The sequence below is a fragment of the Panicum virgatum genome, chromosome 4K (assembly GCF_016808335.1).
Source record: "Panicum virgatum strain AP13 chromosome 4K, P.virgatum_v5, whole genome shotgun sequence".
In the NCBI taxonomy this organism is placed as follows: Eukaryota; Viridiplantae; Streptophyta; class Magnoliopsida; order Poales; family Poaceae; genus Panicum; species Panicum virgatum.
In genome coordinates, this window is record NC_053139.1 from 6,042,022 (window position 1) to 6,062,675 (window position 20,654).

At 46.8% G+C, this 20,654-nt stretch overlaps 1 protein-coding gene across 1 annotated transcript; it reads right to left on the minus strand.

The window, feature by feature from the left end:
- Positions 1-9,736: 9,736 nt before the first annotated feature.
- On the minus strand, positions 9,737-10,314 carry LOC120701814 (S-locus-specific glycoprotein BS29-2-like). The gene is made up of 2 exons (XM_039985629.1): positions 9,944-10,314; positions 9,737-9,842 (listed from the first exon to the last, which is right to left on the minus strand). The coding sequence occupies exons 1-2, from the start codon at positions 10,312-10,314 to the stop codon at positions 9,737-9,739; spliced, it is 477 nt and encodes a 158-aa protein (XP_039841563.1).
- Positions 10,315-20,654: the final 10,340 nt, after the last annotated feature.

Sequence of the window (20,654 nt, forward strand, 5' to 3'; positions counted from 1 at the left end):
CTGGAAATTGCCCACGAAGATATGGACCAAGTCGGCCCAGTTGTGGATCTGATCCGCAGGCAGGTGCTCGAGCCACGTTCGTGTGGTGTCAGCAAGATGAAGAGGAAGGTTGCGGATGATGACCGCGTCCTCCATCGCACCGCCTAGCTGGCACGCTAGGCGGTAGTCGTTGAGCCAGACTGCAGGGTCAGTCTCGCCCGAGTACTTGACGAGGGTGTTAGGTTGTCGAAAGCGCGGAGGAAAGGATGCAGTTCGAATCTTCCGGCTGAATACCCGGGTGCCCGGAGGCTCCGGGGACTCTCCCCTGTCGTGCTCGGGGTCGAAGAGTCCACCCCGTCGAGGGGTGTATTCCTGCCATCAATGACGTTGCGGGCGTCGCCGTCGCCAGCGTGCCCGCGAGTGTCACGGATTCGCTCCCTTACGGGAACTCTTCCGATGCGCTCGTGCACCGAGGGTGCCCTCGCGCCGGGTGCTACGGCTGCCTTGCCCTTCCATGCTGGTGGTGTGTGCACAGAAACCTCACGGTCCTGGTGCGCAGTCCCGCCAGGCGGCTCCGGGGCCCTTGAGCGCATACGAGACACAGAACTCTCGGCCTGCTGCACGGCAGCTTGCTCGATGAGCTCCTGTGCCTCACGGCGCAGGTTGCGGCCTGAAGGCGTCGATGGCTCGGGCATAGCTTGAAGTAGATAGGCCGCAGCGACGAGTTTTCCGCCGGCCGTTTGCAGTTCCGGAGATTTGTCGATGTTGTCGTCGGCCAGGATGCGCTCCCGGGCAACACGTCCTGCCACCTGGGCATGTGTACCACGCGCGGTGAGCTGCTGCTCGAGTGCGACGCGCAGCTCCTGGGTTTGTTGACGCTGCTTGTCGAGCTTGGCTTGAAGCTCTTTGAGCTGCGCCAGCTGAGCTTGTCGCGCCGCCGAGCTTGACGAGGAGGGGGCCACAGGCGGGACCACCGGTTGCTTTGCCCGCGCGTCCGCCCCGGCGTCCCCGTCGTTGCTTGGGGCATGGTCGTTCTGCTCGTCCGCAAGGTCCACCATGAAGCATTCCCGGGAAGGATCGAAATCCCCCTCGCTGGACTCTTCAGAGCAGGTGAGGCAGTAAGCCATCGCCAGCTGGAACGAGCGAAGAGCGCCGGGGTCGCGAACCCCGAAGTACTCCTCGGCCTCCTCGACCGTGAAGTTGTTCATGAAGAAGTTGACGTCGTCGGCGATCGAGCTCGCCGTCTCGGGGTAGGATTCGTCGAGGGACGACGCGATGAGGTTGCGGATCGATAGAAGATGATGACCCGGCAGATCCTCATACTCGGTGAAGTTAGTGCTGATTGAAGAGGCCTAGGTGCGAGCGGCAGTGTTGCGCATCCCGAAGGGGAAGGGCGAGGGCGAAGTCGAGCCCCCCTGGGAGGCACTAGCGCCGCTGCAGGTGATGGTGCCGGCGCAGATGATGCCGAGGCACGTGATGACGAAACGGTGGCCCCGTTCGCCTCGATGCTGAGTTGCGACATGGCAGCCTCGACCCACGTGGGGGAGTTGTGACGTGCCGCGCGACGCCGCTCCACGCGTGCTTGTCGCGAGCGCTGACCCGAGCGCCTGTTGTGCCGGGCCGGTGAAGTCGAGGTGATGGGGTTGCGTCTGGGCGAGAGGAGCCGCATGAGGTAGCCGTTGCCGGTCGCTCTGAACTCGAGACTCCCGAACCAGATCACAAATCCAGCAGGGAGCGGATCCGAGACACCCATAGGGTATGGGTTGAATCTGCTCGCCATCCCTGGAGATCAAATGGGAACAAGAGAGAAAAATGTCACGCAGTGCCCCTACCTGGCGCGCCAACTGGCGGTGTCCCGACCCGGGGGCCCGGATCCCAACTAGTAAATGCTGCGTGTTTCCTCGTCCCAGATGATGATGCAAGAGGCAACACAGTAACACACGGTTTATCCTGGTTCCGGCCGCGGGGCCGTACGTCCAGCAAAGGGGGTGTGCGAGGGCACTGTATTATCTTGCACCCGGAGTGCTTGTAGTAGGGGGTACAAGCAAGGCGAGAGAGGGAGAGAAGCTCCCAAGTCTCAGCTAGGAGTGGAGTCGGTTGAGATGAGTGCTCAGTAGTCCCTGAACGTCCTCTTGGAAGAGAGAAGCCAGAGAGACCAGGCAGACCAGAGTCCAGAGAGAGCTAAGGGGAGCCCGCCTCCTCCTTTTATAGTCACAAGGAGGGGCGGCGTACATGAGTGGGGCATGGAAGTCGCCGTCCTCCCCTGAATCGTGGGGGTACAGTGGTCGGATACTGTAGGAAGTACACTGTGGGAAGGCGGCGTGCGTCGCTGTCGTCCCAGATTTCATCCTTGGTCCCGCGAAGATGACGCCGGTCGTCCTGCAGTGTCCCGGCGGTAGTAATGGCGCGGGACGGCCCCGGACCCCCTGGTCGGATTGCGGGCGTACACACTAGAAGGTCCGGGGGACACGTGGAGGTCCCGGGCTCCTCAAGGGGGGAGGTCCGGGGCCCCGTCCGTGTGCGCTGAGCGCTCCGCTCGGGAGGACACATGACGTTACCGGACCCCTTCCCCAGTGGGAGGCGAGTCCGGGTGGTCGGTGTCGGCAGAACAGGAACGGGAGCAGTGCCGGGCCTGTCTTGTCTCGCATCGCATGTCCCACAGTGCCGCTACAGCCTTTGGGATGGCAGAGCGGTGACCGAAGTCAGCAGATGGGACCCCGGTCACATCCACTGTGGGAGTGGCGGCCTGACGCCGTCTGTCCTGGGCGTCGTGGCGGAGTGGCTGGCCTTTAATGCCTCCGTACGGCGTGTGGTTGGGCGGCGGGGCTGTTTGTCCCTTGTGCCGAGGGGTGGCCTCGAGCGAGGCGGAGATGGCTTACCTGCTCGAGGGTAGATCCGCTACCCTCGAGCGAGGCGGAGATAGCTTACCTGCGCGAGGGTAGATCCGCTACCCTCGAGCGAGGCGGAGATAGCTTACCTGCCCGAGGGTAGATCCGCTACCCTCGAGCGAGGCGGAGATCGTTCCGCGGGTTTGAGAGGGATGTGAATGGGCCGCATGCTGGGCTTCATTGAGTCCTTTCCTTTCTTCCAGATTGGAAGGAGGCCGTGGGCCTTTGTGGGTCCAGTTGTCCCAATATGTGTTTGCGTTTTAAAGCGATCTTAGTACCCCGATTAGGGTGTCCCTAATCGTGGTACCCGACATGTGTTCACTATACCACCAGGTTATTACATTAACTAGTAGGGTGCACGTGCCGCAGGCACGTGTTTTTCAGAAACCAACTGAACTAAAATTTATGTTTATAAAAAATACTTCCTCGTTTATAAGGCACACACATATCAAGATTCAAACCTTTCTATCTTTAACCAATAATTTAACTATTAATTTTTTATATTTTTATAATGTACATTTTATATGATTGGATTCGTAATCAAATATAGTTATAATGATTGTAAGTTCAAAATCTTAAGTGATATAATATATGATAAATAAATGGTCAGAGTATCGTTTGGACTGTGCCCTGTTCCACCGTGCTTTATAAACGAGGAAGGAGGGAGTAACATGTATGCATGAAAAGAATGTGTTTTTACAAAAAAAAATCAAATAAGAAACTATGATTAGTATCACACGCATTAAAATTATTCAATAAAAAACAAAAGTCAAGCCCCAATAACCAAAGAAATATAGAAGTTGAATTTCTGTAACCTCAAGACTCAACTACCTTCAAAAAATAAAATAGTATTTGATATTAATACTTTAACTGAATTCATTTATGAAGTGAAGCATTTTCATGGTACACCTTTTATAAGATCATTTTCACATATGCTTGTTCATATATGACACTGTACTATACAACTATCTAAATGGCCAGGTCAGGTTCTATTTGACTTCCTCCTCAAATAAAGGTCACATAACAGCAGATCTCATCCAAAACAATCTCTAGCTCATGCACCCTTGTATTCAAAGAATTCACCATACCATTCTCAGACTTCCCATAGATTTCTGATAGGTCAAAGAAATATCAAATTTCAAAAGTCCTACTACCATTACAAATGCTATTAGACTCAAAGCAACATCGAGCATTGAAATCAATCTAGCGTGGGAGCAAAATGATGTGTGAAGGGTGATATAAGCAGATCAAGAGTAAAGGCAAAAGGCAAACGTATACATCCTTTTCAATATTCACAAACAAGAGAAGTTATAAACTCACTCCATAAAAAATAGCTACATAGGAACACAACCAAATGGAAGGGGCTCAGTTAGTGAAGAATCTTGTGTAGAATCAGCTTGCGAAGATGCGCTCACGATCCACCCAGTTCGCTTGAAAGATGCTCTTGTTTGTGGCACGACTCAGCCCTCCAAGCTGCAACAATAAGACTGAACTGTTGAAAATGATTGCTACAGTGGGAATGCATTGCAATCATGGAACATAGTAGGTGATAAAAAATTAAATAATTAAAAAAACCCAAACACTCAGCAAGGTGCCATCAGGGAAAATTGAGATAGTTAAAATCAAATCATTAAACAAAATAGAGCATGAATTGAACTTTGTTTGTCATCTGAATTCTGAGATAACATGAAGCTTATATTTCTTTTCAACAATAATTAGCCATCCCATAAAGTATTCCATCTCACCAGGATCTTTTAAAAAATAGTAATAAGCATCCTAAGATGGCCATAAAAATTTCTCGCATATATTAATCATCATTTTAACTGTTAATAACTCAATGCTGCATACCCATTTTCACACTTGGATCAAGCAATGTCTATTATTGTTTTTACAAAGGGTAATCTATGACAAGTTCAAAAGACCAAGCTATCTGTGTTAATTGTCAGTTTTTGAGAAAACAACTTCACATTTTGTTTCATACCAAATACCTAAAAGGGTTTACTTGACGTAAGATGCAGAGTCAAATGCAAAACACTAAGCTTCAAGAGCTGAACTTTTTGACCATGTCATATAGTCCAGACTGGAAATAAAAACATCAACTTAATAAGATATGGGAAATCAGAGTATTTTTTACAATATAAAACTCCAACAATAGTAACCAAAATTGAAATTTTGTTAGTCATAGCTGCATCAATATTTGAGACAAAAGATAGAAAAGGAAACCTGGTATCATTCTGTTGTAACCATGCATCCGCCAATTGTCTCAATAAACAATAACGGAGTACAAAGCTTGGCACGGCCTCACCTGTTCATGCAAATAAAGTCAGCGAGCATAAATTGGGAATCTTGATAGCATCTATATGACATATATAGAATTATTTGGTTATTTACAAGAAGGTGATCCTTCCAAGTTATGCAGAATGACTGTATTGACAAAGTTAATAGTATTTACTAACCTACATCTGAAGCTCCTGCTGCAATGCTGCTGCAACAAGATGCATCACTGGATTACATTTCGATTGAATAATGTTAACCTTTGAAAGGATCTAGACAGGAAACACATTTACATTTTGTTAAAACAAATATATTTTAGCAAGCCTGCATAAAAGAATTTAATTCATATTAGCAAAGGAAGAGAGATGGAATAAACTAAATCATTTTGCTTTGAAACAGCAATGGAAGATACTCCAGCTGCTAAAGAAGGAAATACCTTTGTAGACGCGTGCTTGTTGGGAGCTTGTTTGTGAAAAACTGCACAATGATACTCTTGTGTTAATCTGTAAGGGCATCAAGACCCAATTTTTTAATGGAAATGTCTATGAACTGACCTAGTTTTCCTGTAACTAATAAGAAGCCATTCTTTCTTAGTTGTGGAGTTTACCAACATTTAATGGCAGTAGATGTAACTAAAATCAGTTCACTTGATTGGATAACGCACTCAAATTTGCTAGAGGTAGGAACAATCGAGAAGCATCATACAATCACCTTACAATTTCTGAAATGAATATACCAATATTAATCAAATTTAATAGACTTTATGCTCATCATTAGAAATTAGATGCTGTGTAAAGCTTACAGGATCAGGAAAACAGTTGATTAGGATATCTCATGTGAAGCTTCTATGCAACTTAAATTATTGAGTTCACGGAAGAGAGAACAATAGAAAACCATAGATCATGGATTTCATATTGGCAAGCTTTGTAAAGGAAGTTAAACATAGAAATTATCAGGGAGAGGGATGGGAGTAATAAGAAGATTACCGTGGTAACACCAGTCGTCTGGGGGGTCAGCGAGCATGAAGCTGGCCAAACACCAAAGCACGAGCGCCGTCCTCGATCCCACACATGCGGCACTGCTAACCTAGTAGGGCAATGAACGACAACACATGATGTCTGTAAATGAGTTTTAGGTAACTACCTGCAAATGATCTGTACATGAGATGGATGTCTGCTGGCAATGTTCTCTTCTGAAAGCTTCTTACAGAAACCTATGGCAACCATCGACATGGATCAACATCTGAATTAGCGTCCCAGCAAGCATCATAGCGTACATGACAAATGATGGACAAAATTATACTTAACAAATGATGGACAAAATTATACTTACAACCTAGTCAAACAATTATGTGAGCTTTCCAAGATCAGGAGGAATAAACCCAGTCAAAAGATAGGTTAAAATAGATGATGTGTAAAAATCGGGAAGAATATTAATTAATAAAATACGAAAAGCAAAGCAACATATAAAATACACACTTACCTAAGCTTGCAGGTAACAATAGTAATACAATTGCATACGACGATTAGCTTACTGGTTAATAAAGTTTATTTTGATCAGTTGTGTTCACATCTTGACATCACGGCCAAAGTCCCGGTAGGTCGACAGATAATCGAACTTCTAGAAGTGGCCCATGTGGGGCACGCACATATTTTGAAATCAAGTGAATTCTAGCAGAGGCCCACGTGCATGCCGCATGTATTTTTTTTAAAAAAAATCAGAAAATAATAACTTGTGATTTATAGCAATGATTGACATGTGTGACAATTATATTAAGAACCTAGGAAACAAGATATTTTGGTTCAGGCCCTCGCTCATCACAATCATTAGACCATACATGATTTATTTGTTTCTAGTTCTCCTACTACATTCTAGAAGATAGATTTAGAGGCAACAGATTGCATGGTTCAGAATCAGTATAGGCAACAGATTGTTTGCTGCATGACACCTGCACCACTTACCATCCCTCCTCAATCCTAACCTTCCTCCACTTACCATCCCTCCTCAATCCTAACCTTCCTTTCTAGGGGCCAACGATGTCCTGTAATCATTGGTGTTGGAACTAATTACACGTCCACATAGAAGTACAATTGGTAAAGTTTTCCCATGGAATGCATTATCAAGATTTACGAAAATAAATTAAACAAAGCTCAACCATTACAAAAGGCATGACATCTTCCTGCTAACCAAGTTTTCCCATGGAATGCATTATCAAGATTTACGAAAATAAATTAAACAAAGCTCAACCATTACAAAAGGCATGACATCTTCCTGCTAACCATCCCACAATTTGTAGTGTTTTTTTCCCATGCAATGATAATCAAGAATAATCCTCTGAATGATCAGAGTCGGATAATTTCTACCATCCAAAAATGATAGACACTGCACATATATGGACACATGATAAAAATTCAGAAGTATAAATGGAATTTGACCTACCATCGCAGACAAGCCCTTCTGTGTTGGTCTGATGCTCTGATAGAAACCCTCCCATCCTTGAAATGCATGTCCTTACATCTTGCTTGGAACTACATCTTAACAAAGATATTCATTTTTGCATCCACATGGCAAACAGAAAGCACAACATATACAAAGATGAACACTCATCAAATAAGTCAACTCACCTTCCTGTTGTGTATGTTTTAAACACCTTTGAGAACCTTTGGCACATGGCAACATTGTACCACAATACACTGAGCCATTGACCAATTGACCACAGAGGGAGTGTAAAAGCAAAAGAGAGAATGCTGTGCAGGAGTCAACCTTGAGAATTTTTTATATCATTTTGATTTCAGATATTACACTTCAATGAAGGTCAACTATGAATTGGCTGTACTTCTACTGAAGAGTTCACAACTAAAACACAAGCAAAAGGATGTAATCTGAGTGGAATTAAAGCACAGAGATGCAATTGCATATATAGGTCGAAATATTTAGCATAGAAAATCTACAGTACTGCAAGGGGTCTTCACTTAAACCATGTCCGGATATATGTTAAGGCAACCGTACTGCGAGAAAAATGAAGCTAAAACATGAAAGATGTGTGGATGAATTACCCTGTAAACTTTGCCAAAACCTCCTTGCCTTATCATAAATGATTCGTGGAAGTTATTTGTCACGGCTGTGATATCTCTGAAGCTTACAGCTGGGAATTGCAAACCTTCAGTAGGATCTCCTCCAGAAGTACCAGGAGTCTTCACGTCTCCCAGGACTAACATGCTGTGCTTCTTTCCCCGTTTATTACCTGCTTCCCAAAGTCATGAACATTTCTTCTCTAGTGAGGACAATGTACAATTGGGTAGCACTGCAAAAAACCAACCCCCCTCTGAGGAGTGCAATACACGTTCGTAAAGAAGTAGCCTGTACCTTTGAATTTTAACCAAGCAAGGGTCCTCTGACGAGTGCAATACACGTTGGTAGAGAAAGTAGCCTGTACCTTTGAATTTTAACCAAGCAAGGGTGATGCCTATGAACATCAAGATGCTACTCGTCAGAACCACGGGCACCGCAATCTTCACAGTATTTGTCTTTCCCCTGAAACCTGTACAAATTCACAGTATGAAGGCATGTAGCACAAACAACCAACGATCAAAAGTTTACTGAGTAGATTCAGGCGGACAGAAAAAATTTGCAGCACACCAGCAGCATCCAGGCCAGCAATCCGGAGGTAGAGCGTGTCGCTGCCAACCAAACCACTGGCGGACCCAGTGGGTGGCTAGGGTATGCCGTGGCATACCCTAAGCCAGTCCTTCTCTTTCTAATAACTTCTTTGACTGGGATTAATAAAATTGAATTGCAACTTGACAATCATATTGATGACACTAGACATGAGGACAACTTCAAAGGTCTTACCAATCTTGATGACCTCTCAGTTCTAGTTCAAATTGGGAGGCATAAGATTTATGATATGGTTTATAATCTTCTAAAATTACTTTTGTTTCTACCGGTGGCAACATTTTTTCCAAAGTCAGCTTTTCATTAGTATAGATCCAAAAGCACTTTCTCCTACTTTTACTGACTTTTGGGCATACAAATTACCCACTTGCCATTGATTATGTAGATACCGGTTTGTGTTTTTTTTACGTCGCTCTCTCCTCCCTCTCCCGACCGCTTCCTCGGCGCCCCTCACCTCCTCTCCCGCCAGCGCACCACAAGCCTTGTCCGGCGGGTGTGCGGCCCTGCTCTGATGAGTGCGCGTCTCTACCCTCATCGTTGTTGAGGCTCCGCGCCCTCCCCACGCCGCTCCCCTCCCTTGAGAGGGCCGCATCGAGATGATTGTGGATGATATATGGGTCCCCTTAACAGTTTTCTGATAAACAATTACAGCTGCCGAACTAGATCGCCTTCTGCTTTTTTCACAGTTGTTTTTCTATGGCCCACAGCTCACAACAGTTTTTCCAAAAGTCACAGCTCAACCAAACACACCTTTAATTTGCTTCTACTATTTATATTGTAATCTATGCAAGTATTGAACCTAATTACTTGTATACCGAATTGCTCGTGAAATTTTTTATTGTGCATCGAATTTTTTTAAATTGTACCGAATACCGAATTGTATGTTAAAATTTTAACATGGCACACCCTAAGTTTCAATCCTAGGTCCGCCACTGAACCATACCATCATCCCCTATCTTCTCCGTGTCAACCAACTCCTGCGTCCACACCAGGCACCGCGTCACGTCCCCCTTGGATGATCCGCTGCTGCTCAGATTGGCATAAGCGTACGCCACGCAAGAGCAGTTTCTGGCGCACACCCTGCCGCACTCCTCGAAGCTCGTGTTCCCGACGAGCACAGCACGAACTTGTCCGGCGACTTCATCCCCGGCAAGGCCAAGAAGCCATCGCCGCACTGGAGCGCGACCGCTAGCCGGCAACCTCGAGAGAAGCTGCCGCCGCTCCACTCCTCTGGGTCTGCCGGCTCGAAGCCGTCGAGGCATCTGCACGTCGGCGCGGCCACCGTGTTGTCGCAGTAACCGTAAGGGCCGCAGTGGCCGTAGCGGTTGCACGCCCAGCTTGCCCACCGGCGGAGATCCATCCACGCCGCCGACGTGCTGTTCCAGCTCTGGAGCAGGAACTCGCCGGAGTGTGTCAGCACGTACCTGTTGTGCGCGGCGCTGCCCGCGAGGCCGCCGTAGGTCAGGTACATGTCGTCCTCGGTGTTGACGACCGCCATGTAGAAGATGTCGCTGGAGTTCGTCCATGGGGTGCCGCGCCACACCGGACGCGTCCCGTTCCAGACGAAGACCTGAAGGAACGTGCACTACTTAGAAAATAAGCCTTAGGTCCACCCAAAAATACCAGTATCAAGATGAACCAGTACCTATGATAGTATAGGTACCGGTTCATCTCCATACCGGTACTTTTGGGGTGGATGGAATTTTTAAATGGGCCTTAGGCACCGGTTGGTATTATCAACCGGTACCTAAGGCTCTCCATAGGTACCGGATGTTAATTTTTATATTAGTACCGGGTGGTACCACCAACCGGTACCTATAGACGAAACTTAGGTACCGGTTGGTGTTACCAACCGGTACCTTAGGAGCCTTTGGTACCGATTGGTAACACAAACCGGTACCTAAGGCTCATACATTGGTTACTTTAAAAGGAATATATCTCCTTCTCAATCAGAACAACTGTGTAGCTGAGATGGTAAAGGGGTAGCGTGCGAGGCTAGAGGTCGTGGGTTCAAATCCCAGCGAAAGAATATTTGTCTCGTTTTGGAGGCCTTAGGTACCGGTTATCTTACCCGGTACCAAAGGCTCGAGACATTGGTACCACTTTCGGGATACCGGTTCAAGAAACCGGTACCAAAGGGCAATCTCAACCGGTGCCTATGGCACTTTTTCTAGTAGTAGGCCGCGAGTGGATCTAGAGGCGCGGACGGGAGGTCGTAGAGGTCGCCTGGACGCCGCCACCGCGGCCTGGGCGTCGCGGGCTCGGTCACCGCCAAGGCGCCCTGGAGGCCTGGGCGTGGCGGGCTAGGTCACCGCCAAGGCGGCCTCAAACGCAGCAACCGCGGCCTAGGTCACTGCCAAGGCGGCCTGGACATCTCGGGCTCGCTCACTGCCAAGGCGAAAATCCAAGTGATCGAGGGCACCGTGCGTCCGCGCGCCGCGCCGCGGGGGAAAACGGGGAACTCCCGATGATTACGACGTAGGGAAACACTACGAGAAACTGAATATTTGCCATGTGCCCAATTGTTTGCCGTGAGCCAAAACTTGGGCACACGGCAAAGGACCCTTTAGCCGTGTGCCTCAAATGAAGCTCACGGCAAACAACAGGCACACGGCAAAGGACTTTTTGGCCGTGTGCAGCAGAACGAGACACACGGCAAACAATAACAACACGGCAAAATTTTTCAAACCGTAACGGGTTCACGTCTTTGCCGTGCGCTAACGGACAAAACACACGGCAAACATTTGGCACACGGCAAATTTTTTGAAACCGTAACGGGTCGCCAGTTTTGCCATGTGCCGTGGGCTGGCACACGGCAAATTCAAAATTTTGCCGTGGGTTTTTTTTTGCCGAGTGCAAGAGCCTAAGCGCACGGCAAAATATTGGAGAAAAAAATTAAATTATCACTCCCAAATTTTTCAAAAATACATATATTTTATATGGGACTTGATATAAACATCTGGTATTTTTTAAAATCTATTCGCTATATTTAGTCATTTAATTTCATTAAACACATTTCTTAGAATTAAGTCCAATTTGAACTGGAACTGATTTGACAAATGTAGTAAAATTCATCCAAAAATCAAATTCATGTTGTTGAGTCCATTCCGAGGTCGTATCCATGAAATCAGATGCAATATCGAGAATCCTTTTTCTCGTACCATGCCCGGTAACATGAGGCTGAACCATTTTAAAATTTTATAAATAGCATATGAGGTCTAAAAATTCTAAAATCTTTCATGATTCAATAATTTCCTGTGATTATGCTATGGTAAAAAATTGAGTAGGTTTCGCAAATGTTAGACGTATGGTCCTTAGTAATACAAGCATATCCGAAGAAGATACGTGAACTCGAGAAGAAATCTTTCATATTTTGAGCCAGAGTGATGGCCCAATGCATTTTTCAATTCCAAAAAATTTATATATGTAATATCGTACTTAGATTCTTGATTGCCAAAATTTGGGATTTTTTCAGATCCATTTATTAATATTCTTTTTTTCCAGTTAAATCACATCATGTCAACGTACATTGAAATTGAGATATAACCACATGAAATAATGTTTTTTCTCAAAGAATCATCAAAATCGTAATGTTTATGCACTTTGGGAGACAAAAACATTAAATTTTGTTAAATCAAAATTGTTTAAACACGATATGGATATGGAAACGATTTATTTGATACAATTTGAAACGCATGAAATAATAGTTTTTTTGTTAGAATCATAAAACATGAGTTGTTTACTGTATTTGGCAATGTTTTTTGATTGGTCATTCAATTTAATTTCATAAAACAATTTTTTAAATCGAATTAGTTGGGTGAAATTTAAATTTAACAGAAACTTGTTTACCGTGTGCCTTGGATCGTGGCACACGGCAAAGACGTTGTTTGCCGTGTGCCCTGGATCTGGGCACACGGCAAATGTCCGGCCCACACTTAGCTGTAACGGCTCTCGCCCCAGCCCCTTGCACACACACTTCTCTCGACGAGCCGCCTCCTCGCCTTGCCGCCGCCTCGCCTCGTCGTGCCGCCGCCTCGCCGAGCCGCCACCTAGCCGTGCCGCCTCGCCGAGCCCCCGCATCGCCGTGCCGCCGCCTCGCCGACCCGACGCGCTTGCCGTGGCGGCGTCTCGCCGTGCTGCCGCCTCGCCGAGCCTCCTCGCCGTGCCGCCACGCTCACCCTGCCGCCGCCTCGCCTAGCCGCCACCATGCCAAGCCGCCTCACCATGGTGTCGCGAGCGCCGTGTCGCCGCCTGGTCGTGCCGCGTCGCCGAGCCGCCGCCTTGCCGTGCCGCCGCACGCGCCGTGCATTGGCCTAGCCGTGCCGCCAGCCTCGCAGAGCTGCCGCGCGTGCCGTGCCGTGGCCTCGCCGCCCGCGCGGCCCGTCCACGGTCCCGACGCCAAGCCGGCCGCGCGGCCCGTCCACGGCGCCGGGCTCCTCCCCGCCGTTGCGCCGCACGCCGTCACCCTGCCGCCGTGCCACAGCCCCACGCTCGGGCAGCCTTGAGCCGGCTGCCTGAACAAGCAGCCCCGCCCTGGTGTCTCGGAGCCCGACCGGCCATCGTAGGTTTGCATATATAGGATCTCTAGTGTAGAGCATGATTTTTCTTGCAGGGTTTGGAAACTTAAATTGGCACCGCTTTATTTGTTTTGATTTTGGCAGGGGAGGTTATTGCACACCGTCGTCAAGGCGTCGGCACCGACACGTGCGACATCGACTCGCCCGCCTTCGAGCCCTAGGTGAGGACGTGCAAACTACCCCTGATTCCATCTCATGTTCGTATAGGAGTAACCGAGTTAGGCGTCACCCGTTCGAAGGAGATACGGTTGGATATATGAAGATCTTTGCATATGTACGACCGTATCTGTTTCGAATTGTCCACATTTTTTGGACAGCCTGATAGGGTGCGTAGATGGGGTTAGTTCTCATGGTCTACACCGATTTGAGACAGAGTCTCGGCATCATCTCCTCATTGTTCTCCGGATACACAATCTCCTTTTTCGGGACGTGTATTTGGAGAACAACGGGGAGGTGCTGCCGAAATTCTGCCTCGGATCGGTGTAGAGCATGAGAACCAACCCCAGCTACGCATCCTCTCGGGTGGGATTAGGACCTATCTTAACCTATTAGAATTGGTAGACATCGTGTAGATGCAAGGATGATCTTTTATATTAGATTACTCATTGATATGATAGAGGATGGATGACCGTGCGTGGATGTATACTGGATGGAAATGTGGGGGTCAGTTGTCCGGGGAGTGGATTGACAGGACCGAGGCTTTCTTGGACGGAGCATTTGCAAAGCTCAAAGGAGGCAATACCACCTGGTGTCCGTGCAACAAATGTGCAAACACGCGTCGACAAACATGCGAAGTCATGACGAATCATCTTTGCAATTATGGATTTACGAGAAATTATACCCGGTGGACCTACCATGCGAAGCCAATCGTATGAGAGACAAAGTTGTTAGGCAACGCATCGAAGAACATGACGCTGATGCCGGGGTTGCAGACATGTTAGATGACTTTCATGAAGCACATTTTGATGAAGGACGTAGGGAGGAGGAGGAGCCAGAGGCAACCGCGAAGGCGTACTATGACATGTTGGCTGCAACCCAGCAACCCCTTCACGGTCATACCAAGGTTTCACAATTGGATGCCATTGGCCGCCTAATGGCCGTGAAGTCCCAATTTACCTTGAGTCGAGACGCCTTTGATGTTATGTTACAAGTTATTAGCAGCATGCTTCCAGAAGGGCACATTTTTCCAAAGAGCATGTATGAGGCACAGAAACTCCTTCGTGCACTGAAGATGCCATATGAACAGATACATGCTTGTCCCAAGGGATGCATCTTATTTAGGAAAGAACATGCTGAAGCAAAGTACTGTCCCAAGTGTGAATCCTCTCGGTTCGTGGAGGTAGACTCTGGTGATGGTCAGAAGAGGCAGCTCGCGGTACCCGTGAAAGTCCTACGGTACCTGCCGCCCATACCAAGAATCCAACGTTTGTTCATGACCGAGGAATCCGCGAAGCAGATGACATGGCACAAAATGGGAACTCGTTACAATCCTGATAAGCTTGTGCATCCATCCGATGCTCAATCATGGACCCATTTCGACGGGATTCATCATCACAAAGCTTTGGAGGCTCGTAATGTACGTGTTGCGCTGGCGACAGATGGCTTCAATCCCTATGGAATGTCGGCTGCCCCTTACACTTGTTGGCCCGTGTTCGTTATCCCACTGAATCTCCCACCTGGCGTTATTTTTCAACGACAGAACATATTCTTGTCATTGATAATTCCTAGACACCCTGGAAATAATATGAGTGTGTACATGGAGCCCCTGATTGACGATTTGCTCTGTGCTTGGGACGATGGGGTTTGGACATACGATCGAGCTACAAAGACAAACTTCAGAATGTATGTTTGGTACCACTATTCCCTGCATGATCTGTCAGCGTATGGGATATTCTGTGGCTGGTGTGTCCACGGGAAGTTCCCTTGTCCAGTATGCAAGGCAGCATTGATGTTCATTTGGTTGCGGAAGGGTGGCAAGTATTCTTCGTTCGACAAACATCGACAATTCCTACCTCTTGACCATCCATTCAGACGAGATAAGAAGAACTTTACAAAAGGTGTTGAAGTTAAAGACCATCCACCGCAGATGATGATGGGTGCCGACATTCGTGCTCAATTAGATGGTCTCGTGATCAATGCTGAAGGTGGGGGTTTTGTGGGATATGGTGAGCAACATGCTTGGGCGCAGAAGTCGGGCTTGTGGAGGCTCCCCTATATGGCTGACCTTCTTCTTCCACATAACATTGATATGATGCACTCCGAAAAGAATGTCGGCGAGGCATTGTTCGGAACAATCATGGACATTTCAGAAAAGACAAAGGATAATGTTAAGGCTAGAGTGGATCAGGCAACGTTATGCGATAGACCAAAGCTAGAAATGAGGCCTCCCGGATCAGGCAAGGCGTGGAGAAAGCCTAAGGCCGATTTCGTTCTAACGAGGCCCCAGAGGAGACAAGTCCTAGAATGGTTCCAAACCTTGATGTTCCCTGATGGGTATGCGGCGAATCTGAGAAGGGGAATGAACTTGACCACTATGCGAATCAACGGGCTCAAGAGTCATGACTACCATATATGGATCGAGCGGCTACTTCCAGTTATGGTTAGAGGCTACCTCCCTGATCAAATATGGCAAGTGCTGGCAGAGTTGAGCTTTTTCTTCCGCCAGCTTTGTGCTAAGGAGTTATCTCTAAAAGTAGTTAAAGAAATGGAAAGAATGACGTATGTGTTGCTCTGTAAGCTGGAGAAGATTTTTCCACCCGGCTTCTTCAATCCGATGCAGCATATGATTTTGCACCTCCCGTACGAGGCACGAATGGGTGGGCCCGTGCAGCACCGTTGGTGCTATTCAATTGAGAGATGTCAAAAGATACTCAGAACTAAATGTAAAAATAAATACAAAATTGAAGCTTCCATCGCAGAGGCATATATTCTGGAGGAGGTATCAAACTTCACATCAAAATACTATGCTGACAACCTTCCTAGCATCCACAATCCACTCCCTCGTTACAATACTGTGGAATCTAACTCCACCCTGAGTCTTTTCCGAGGCCAACTCGGAAGTGCAAGTGCTGCAACCATCAAGACCTTGGATATTCAAGAGTGGCGTGCTATCATGCTATATGTGTTGACCAATCTTTCCGAAGTTTTGCCCTACATAGAGTAAGTTCCCAGCGCTCATTTAATTCTCAAGTCATTTCCCTTTTCTGCATCCAACCCTATCATTAATCTTTTGAATAGAGAATTTCATATGCAATTCTGGCGTCGATCAAGGGCGCCTAGCCTCCATGAAACTGAGACCCTACTTAGACAGGGCGCGGAAATGGAAGTCCTTATTTCATTTCTTGGTTCAAACAGAAGGTAATGTCCAATTCTGCTCGTTTGTAGTATATGACATTACAAGTTGCTCGTACGTGCGAATAATATGACGAACTTGCAGGCACAAAACGATGCGTCGATGAGTGCCGAGTTGCGGCAGGTTGCCAATGGCTGTGCCTATAGGGTCAAGTCGTTTGGAGCTTATGACGTGAATGGATATCGATTTCATACCACAAAGCACGAGCAGATTCGGCCCAATCGAAGAACAACAAATACCGGAGTTTTCACGCCAGGAGATGATGGGCTCGAGTACTACGGGACACTTGAAGAAATATACGAACTGTCATTTCATGGGTCCGTACCTCTGAAACCTGTCATATTCAAATGTCATTGGTTTGATCCTCAAGCTGTGAGACGTACCCCGAATATTGGGCTAGTCGAAATTCAGCGGTCATCCGTGTACCCAGGAGACGATGTGTATGTTGTAGCTCAACAGGCGACACAAGTTTATTATCTGTCATACCCGTGCCAAACCGACAATCGTCTCAAGGGTAGGGATGTTGTGTATAAGGTGTCCCCTCACGGTAAACTATCTGTCCCGAACAATGAAGATTACAACATAGACCCAAACACATATACAGGAGAGTTCTTTCAAGAAGATAGGCTACAAGGGAGTTTCTAAATAGATTTAACCGAAGCAATCGGAATGGAAGTAGACAATGAAAGTTTTGTTCACGAGGATGCCGGGGATGAGGTTCATAATGCGAAGGACTTGGAATTACTTGAGCGATTACGTTTAGGCAATGACAGTGATGATGAAAGCGTTTCTTCTTTGGAGCACGCCGTTGATGATATCGACGGACGTGATAGCGATGATGAGACTTACGATCCAGCTAATCCCGATCTTGAAGAGTATTTCTAATACATGTAAGATCCGTATTTGCAACAATTATATCAGTTTTTCACTTGTTCTAATTATGTTTGTTTTTTACTACTTGCAACAATTAATTTGTAATACATGTTCGGATTATGTTTATTTTTGTAATTTGAAGTACTAAATGAAGTCTATTTGCAAAACTTTTTACACAGATGGGTTGTAAATCGCGAGACGAATCTAATGATGCTAATTAATCCATGATTAATCAATAATTAGCGGATGGCTACTGTAGCATCACTATTGTACATCATGGATTAAGTAGGCTCATTAGAATCGTCTCGCGATTTACAGCCCATCCATGAAATTTTTTTTGTAAATAGACTTCATTTAGTACTTCAAATTAGCAAGATTCTTTCGCAAAATTTTATGTTTATGGTTTTTTTTACGTTTACGGGGGAACTAAACAGGGCCTAGATACAGATCCAATTCATGCTACTGGCAGCTGTGTCTTGTCAGCTACTCGATCGATGCAAATAGAGACTGTCGGAGGAAGTAAGGAAATCAGCTGCTGAGTCCCATTCATTTTTTTTCCTTAGTAGTTGTAGACTATACTATTTTACTATTCTTGTTTAGGTGTATGTTCTGTGCTCAATCGGTGTAAATTGATTGTTCGTAAATCAGAATGGTCAGAATTACTTGAACAGTTTGTTTATGTGTATGTTCTGTGTTCAAAATGTTCCTTTTGAAATCTTCCGATTTGCTTTCCATAGAAATAATAATTACTACAAAAAAATGATTTGTAGGAATGTCCTGGTTTTTAGGCGGATTAAAAGATAACCCGCTCCAATAAATAGAATGGAGTTACTATAGCAGTTGACATATCCCTAAAAATACAGTTCTAGAGAGAGGTGATGGTGTCACCCATTCCAAGAAATGGTGGCTATTTCTTAGGACTAGAAATACATTTTGGTGATTGAGTGACAACATAATCAACGGGACTAACGAGTTTGTAAGATCACACTTGTAGGATTTTTAGGTCTCATGAATATAAGTCAACACATCTAATTCATCGTCAAGACGCAATGTTCAATTCATCGTTGAGACGCCAAGTCCAATGCACCATCAAGATGACAAGTCCAAACCACCGTCGAGGTGCCAAAGTATAGTGAAAATTCAGAAATAGAAGATATTTAAAGTATCCAAAAGATCGCCGCGACAAATTGGACGAGAAGATGCAGATTCAGCTGTACCGGTTAAACCGATGCCCCACCATCGGTGCATCCGATGGTTGCCGGATACACCGACGCCCTTGCATCGGTGCATTTGATCGTGCATACTGAGCCAAGTGAGGAAAACTCAGTAGCACCGGTTTAACTGACGGTTCAAAGACAGGCATCGGTGCATTCAACATACTATTGTCCAGAGACGATGTCAAGTGCGCAGCAGCCAGGCTTTCAGCACCGGAAGAACCGATGCTCACCGGAGCAATGCATCGGTGCAATGACGTCAGCTGAGAAGGATCAAGTGCAACGGTTACATGAGGATCAGTGACACCGGTTTAACCGGCGCCCTATCATCGGTTTAACCGATGGTCCCTGGGGTTGCTACGGCTGTGTCAGAGAAGCCAACTGCTAGAATCAGTCTGTGTGTGACCGGAAGAACCGATGCCATAGCACCGAAAGTTCTGATGCCTACGCAGAAAAATGGTCAACGGCTCTAAACGGCTAGTTCAAATTTGAGGGCTATATATATGTGTTTCCCCGGCCATTTGAAGCTTGATGGAGTTCCTAGAAACCTTATACACATCCAAAAACACATCCAAGCCATCCAAGTGTAAATAGATCAAATTTTTAGGCTTAGCACAAGTTTTGTGAGTGTTAGTGCTAGGATTAGCTCTTTAGAGAGTGTGAGAGCAAGGTGTTGTGCCTTGTGGCTGGTTCTAGAGTAAACCACACTTGTATTACGGTGCGCCGGCCCCTTGGAGCATTTGTGGCTCGCTGGCACGTCAACGACCCTCCGGCTTGGTGTGGAGCGGCGTCGACAACATTGTGCGGGGGACGGAGACCCCTCCTTTGCGGGCAAGCTCCCTTAGTGGAAAGCGAGATCAAGGTGACCGTGATTGTGTTCACGGAAAAGACTTGATTGCCGTGAAGCGATACTCTTCGTGAGTGCTTCAACAACATGGATGTAGGGGCATCTTTGTGGCAATTCGAACCACGGGATAAATCCTCGTGTCGAGAGTTTGCTTCCTCTCATCCCCGCTCTTTAAGGTCCCGTATTTCATATCACAATCTTTGTGCATTTACTTTCATAGAGTAGTATTTTGATAGAATTGGCTATAGATTACTAAACTTTTTTGGGGTGAGGGTTTCACACTAGAAGAACCATAGTTGCACATCTAGATAGCATGCTTTAGATTAAGTTTTTGTGCAAACTAGTTGGAGTCATAGGTTAAGGTTTTAGAGTGCCTAATTCACCTCTCCCCCTCTTAAGTTAGAGCACTCGATCACTTTCATCCTTTTATGGTGAATCAAACTTGATTGCGCTCGGTCTGCTCTCAATTTCCATGAACGTTCAACAAGATTATCGACGAAGGGTCATGCGCGGCATCGTTACTTCACGGTCTAACCGGCAGCGTTGGCGGCATTGAGGGCAAGAGGGAGAGGGCTAGCTCGATCTCATCGTCGAGCCTGCAGTCCGCGCCAGCCAGCAACAAGTGCTGCCCGGCGGCCGCGAACACACCGTCGCACCATGCGAGGTGGCCACCGCCTTCATGAACAGCGTTTGCGCCCGCAACAGGTCCGCGCCACCGCCCCGCGCGGCTTGCCTGAGAACCGACGCACGTGGCCAGGTCGTCCCTTCTGACGGCGATAGCGGAGGAGCAGTGACGGCGGGGCTTCTGGCGGCGACGACGGGAAGAGGAGAGACGAGCCGATTGGATCCTGGTAATGGATAAGGTAAGGGTAATATCATCTTTTGATGAGGGCTGTAAGCGAAAAAGAAAAAGAAAATTTGAGAAATAGAGAAAAAGGGATGAAATCCCTTGAATCGAGATAATTCGTGTGCAGG

What these genes read in the sequence shown, in the direction of transcription:
- LOC120701814 (XM_039985629.1), bottom strand. Translation starts at nt 10,314, where the DNA reads ATGGCGGTCGTCAACACCGAGGACGACATGTACCTGACCTACGGCGGC. An exon ending in GGGATGAAGTCGCCGGACAA is followed by an intron (nt 9,843 to 9,943) that starts GTTCGTGCTGTG and finishes CAATCTGAGCAG; the next exon opens with CAGCGGATCATCCAAGGGGG.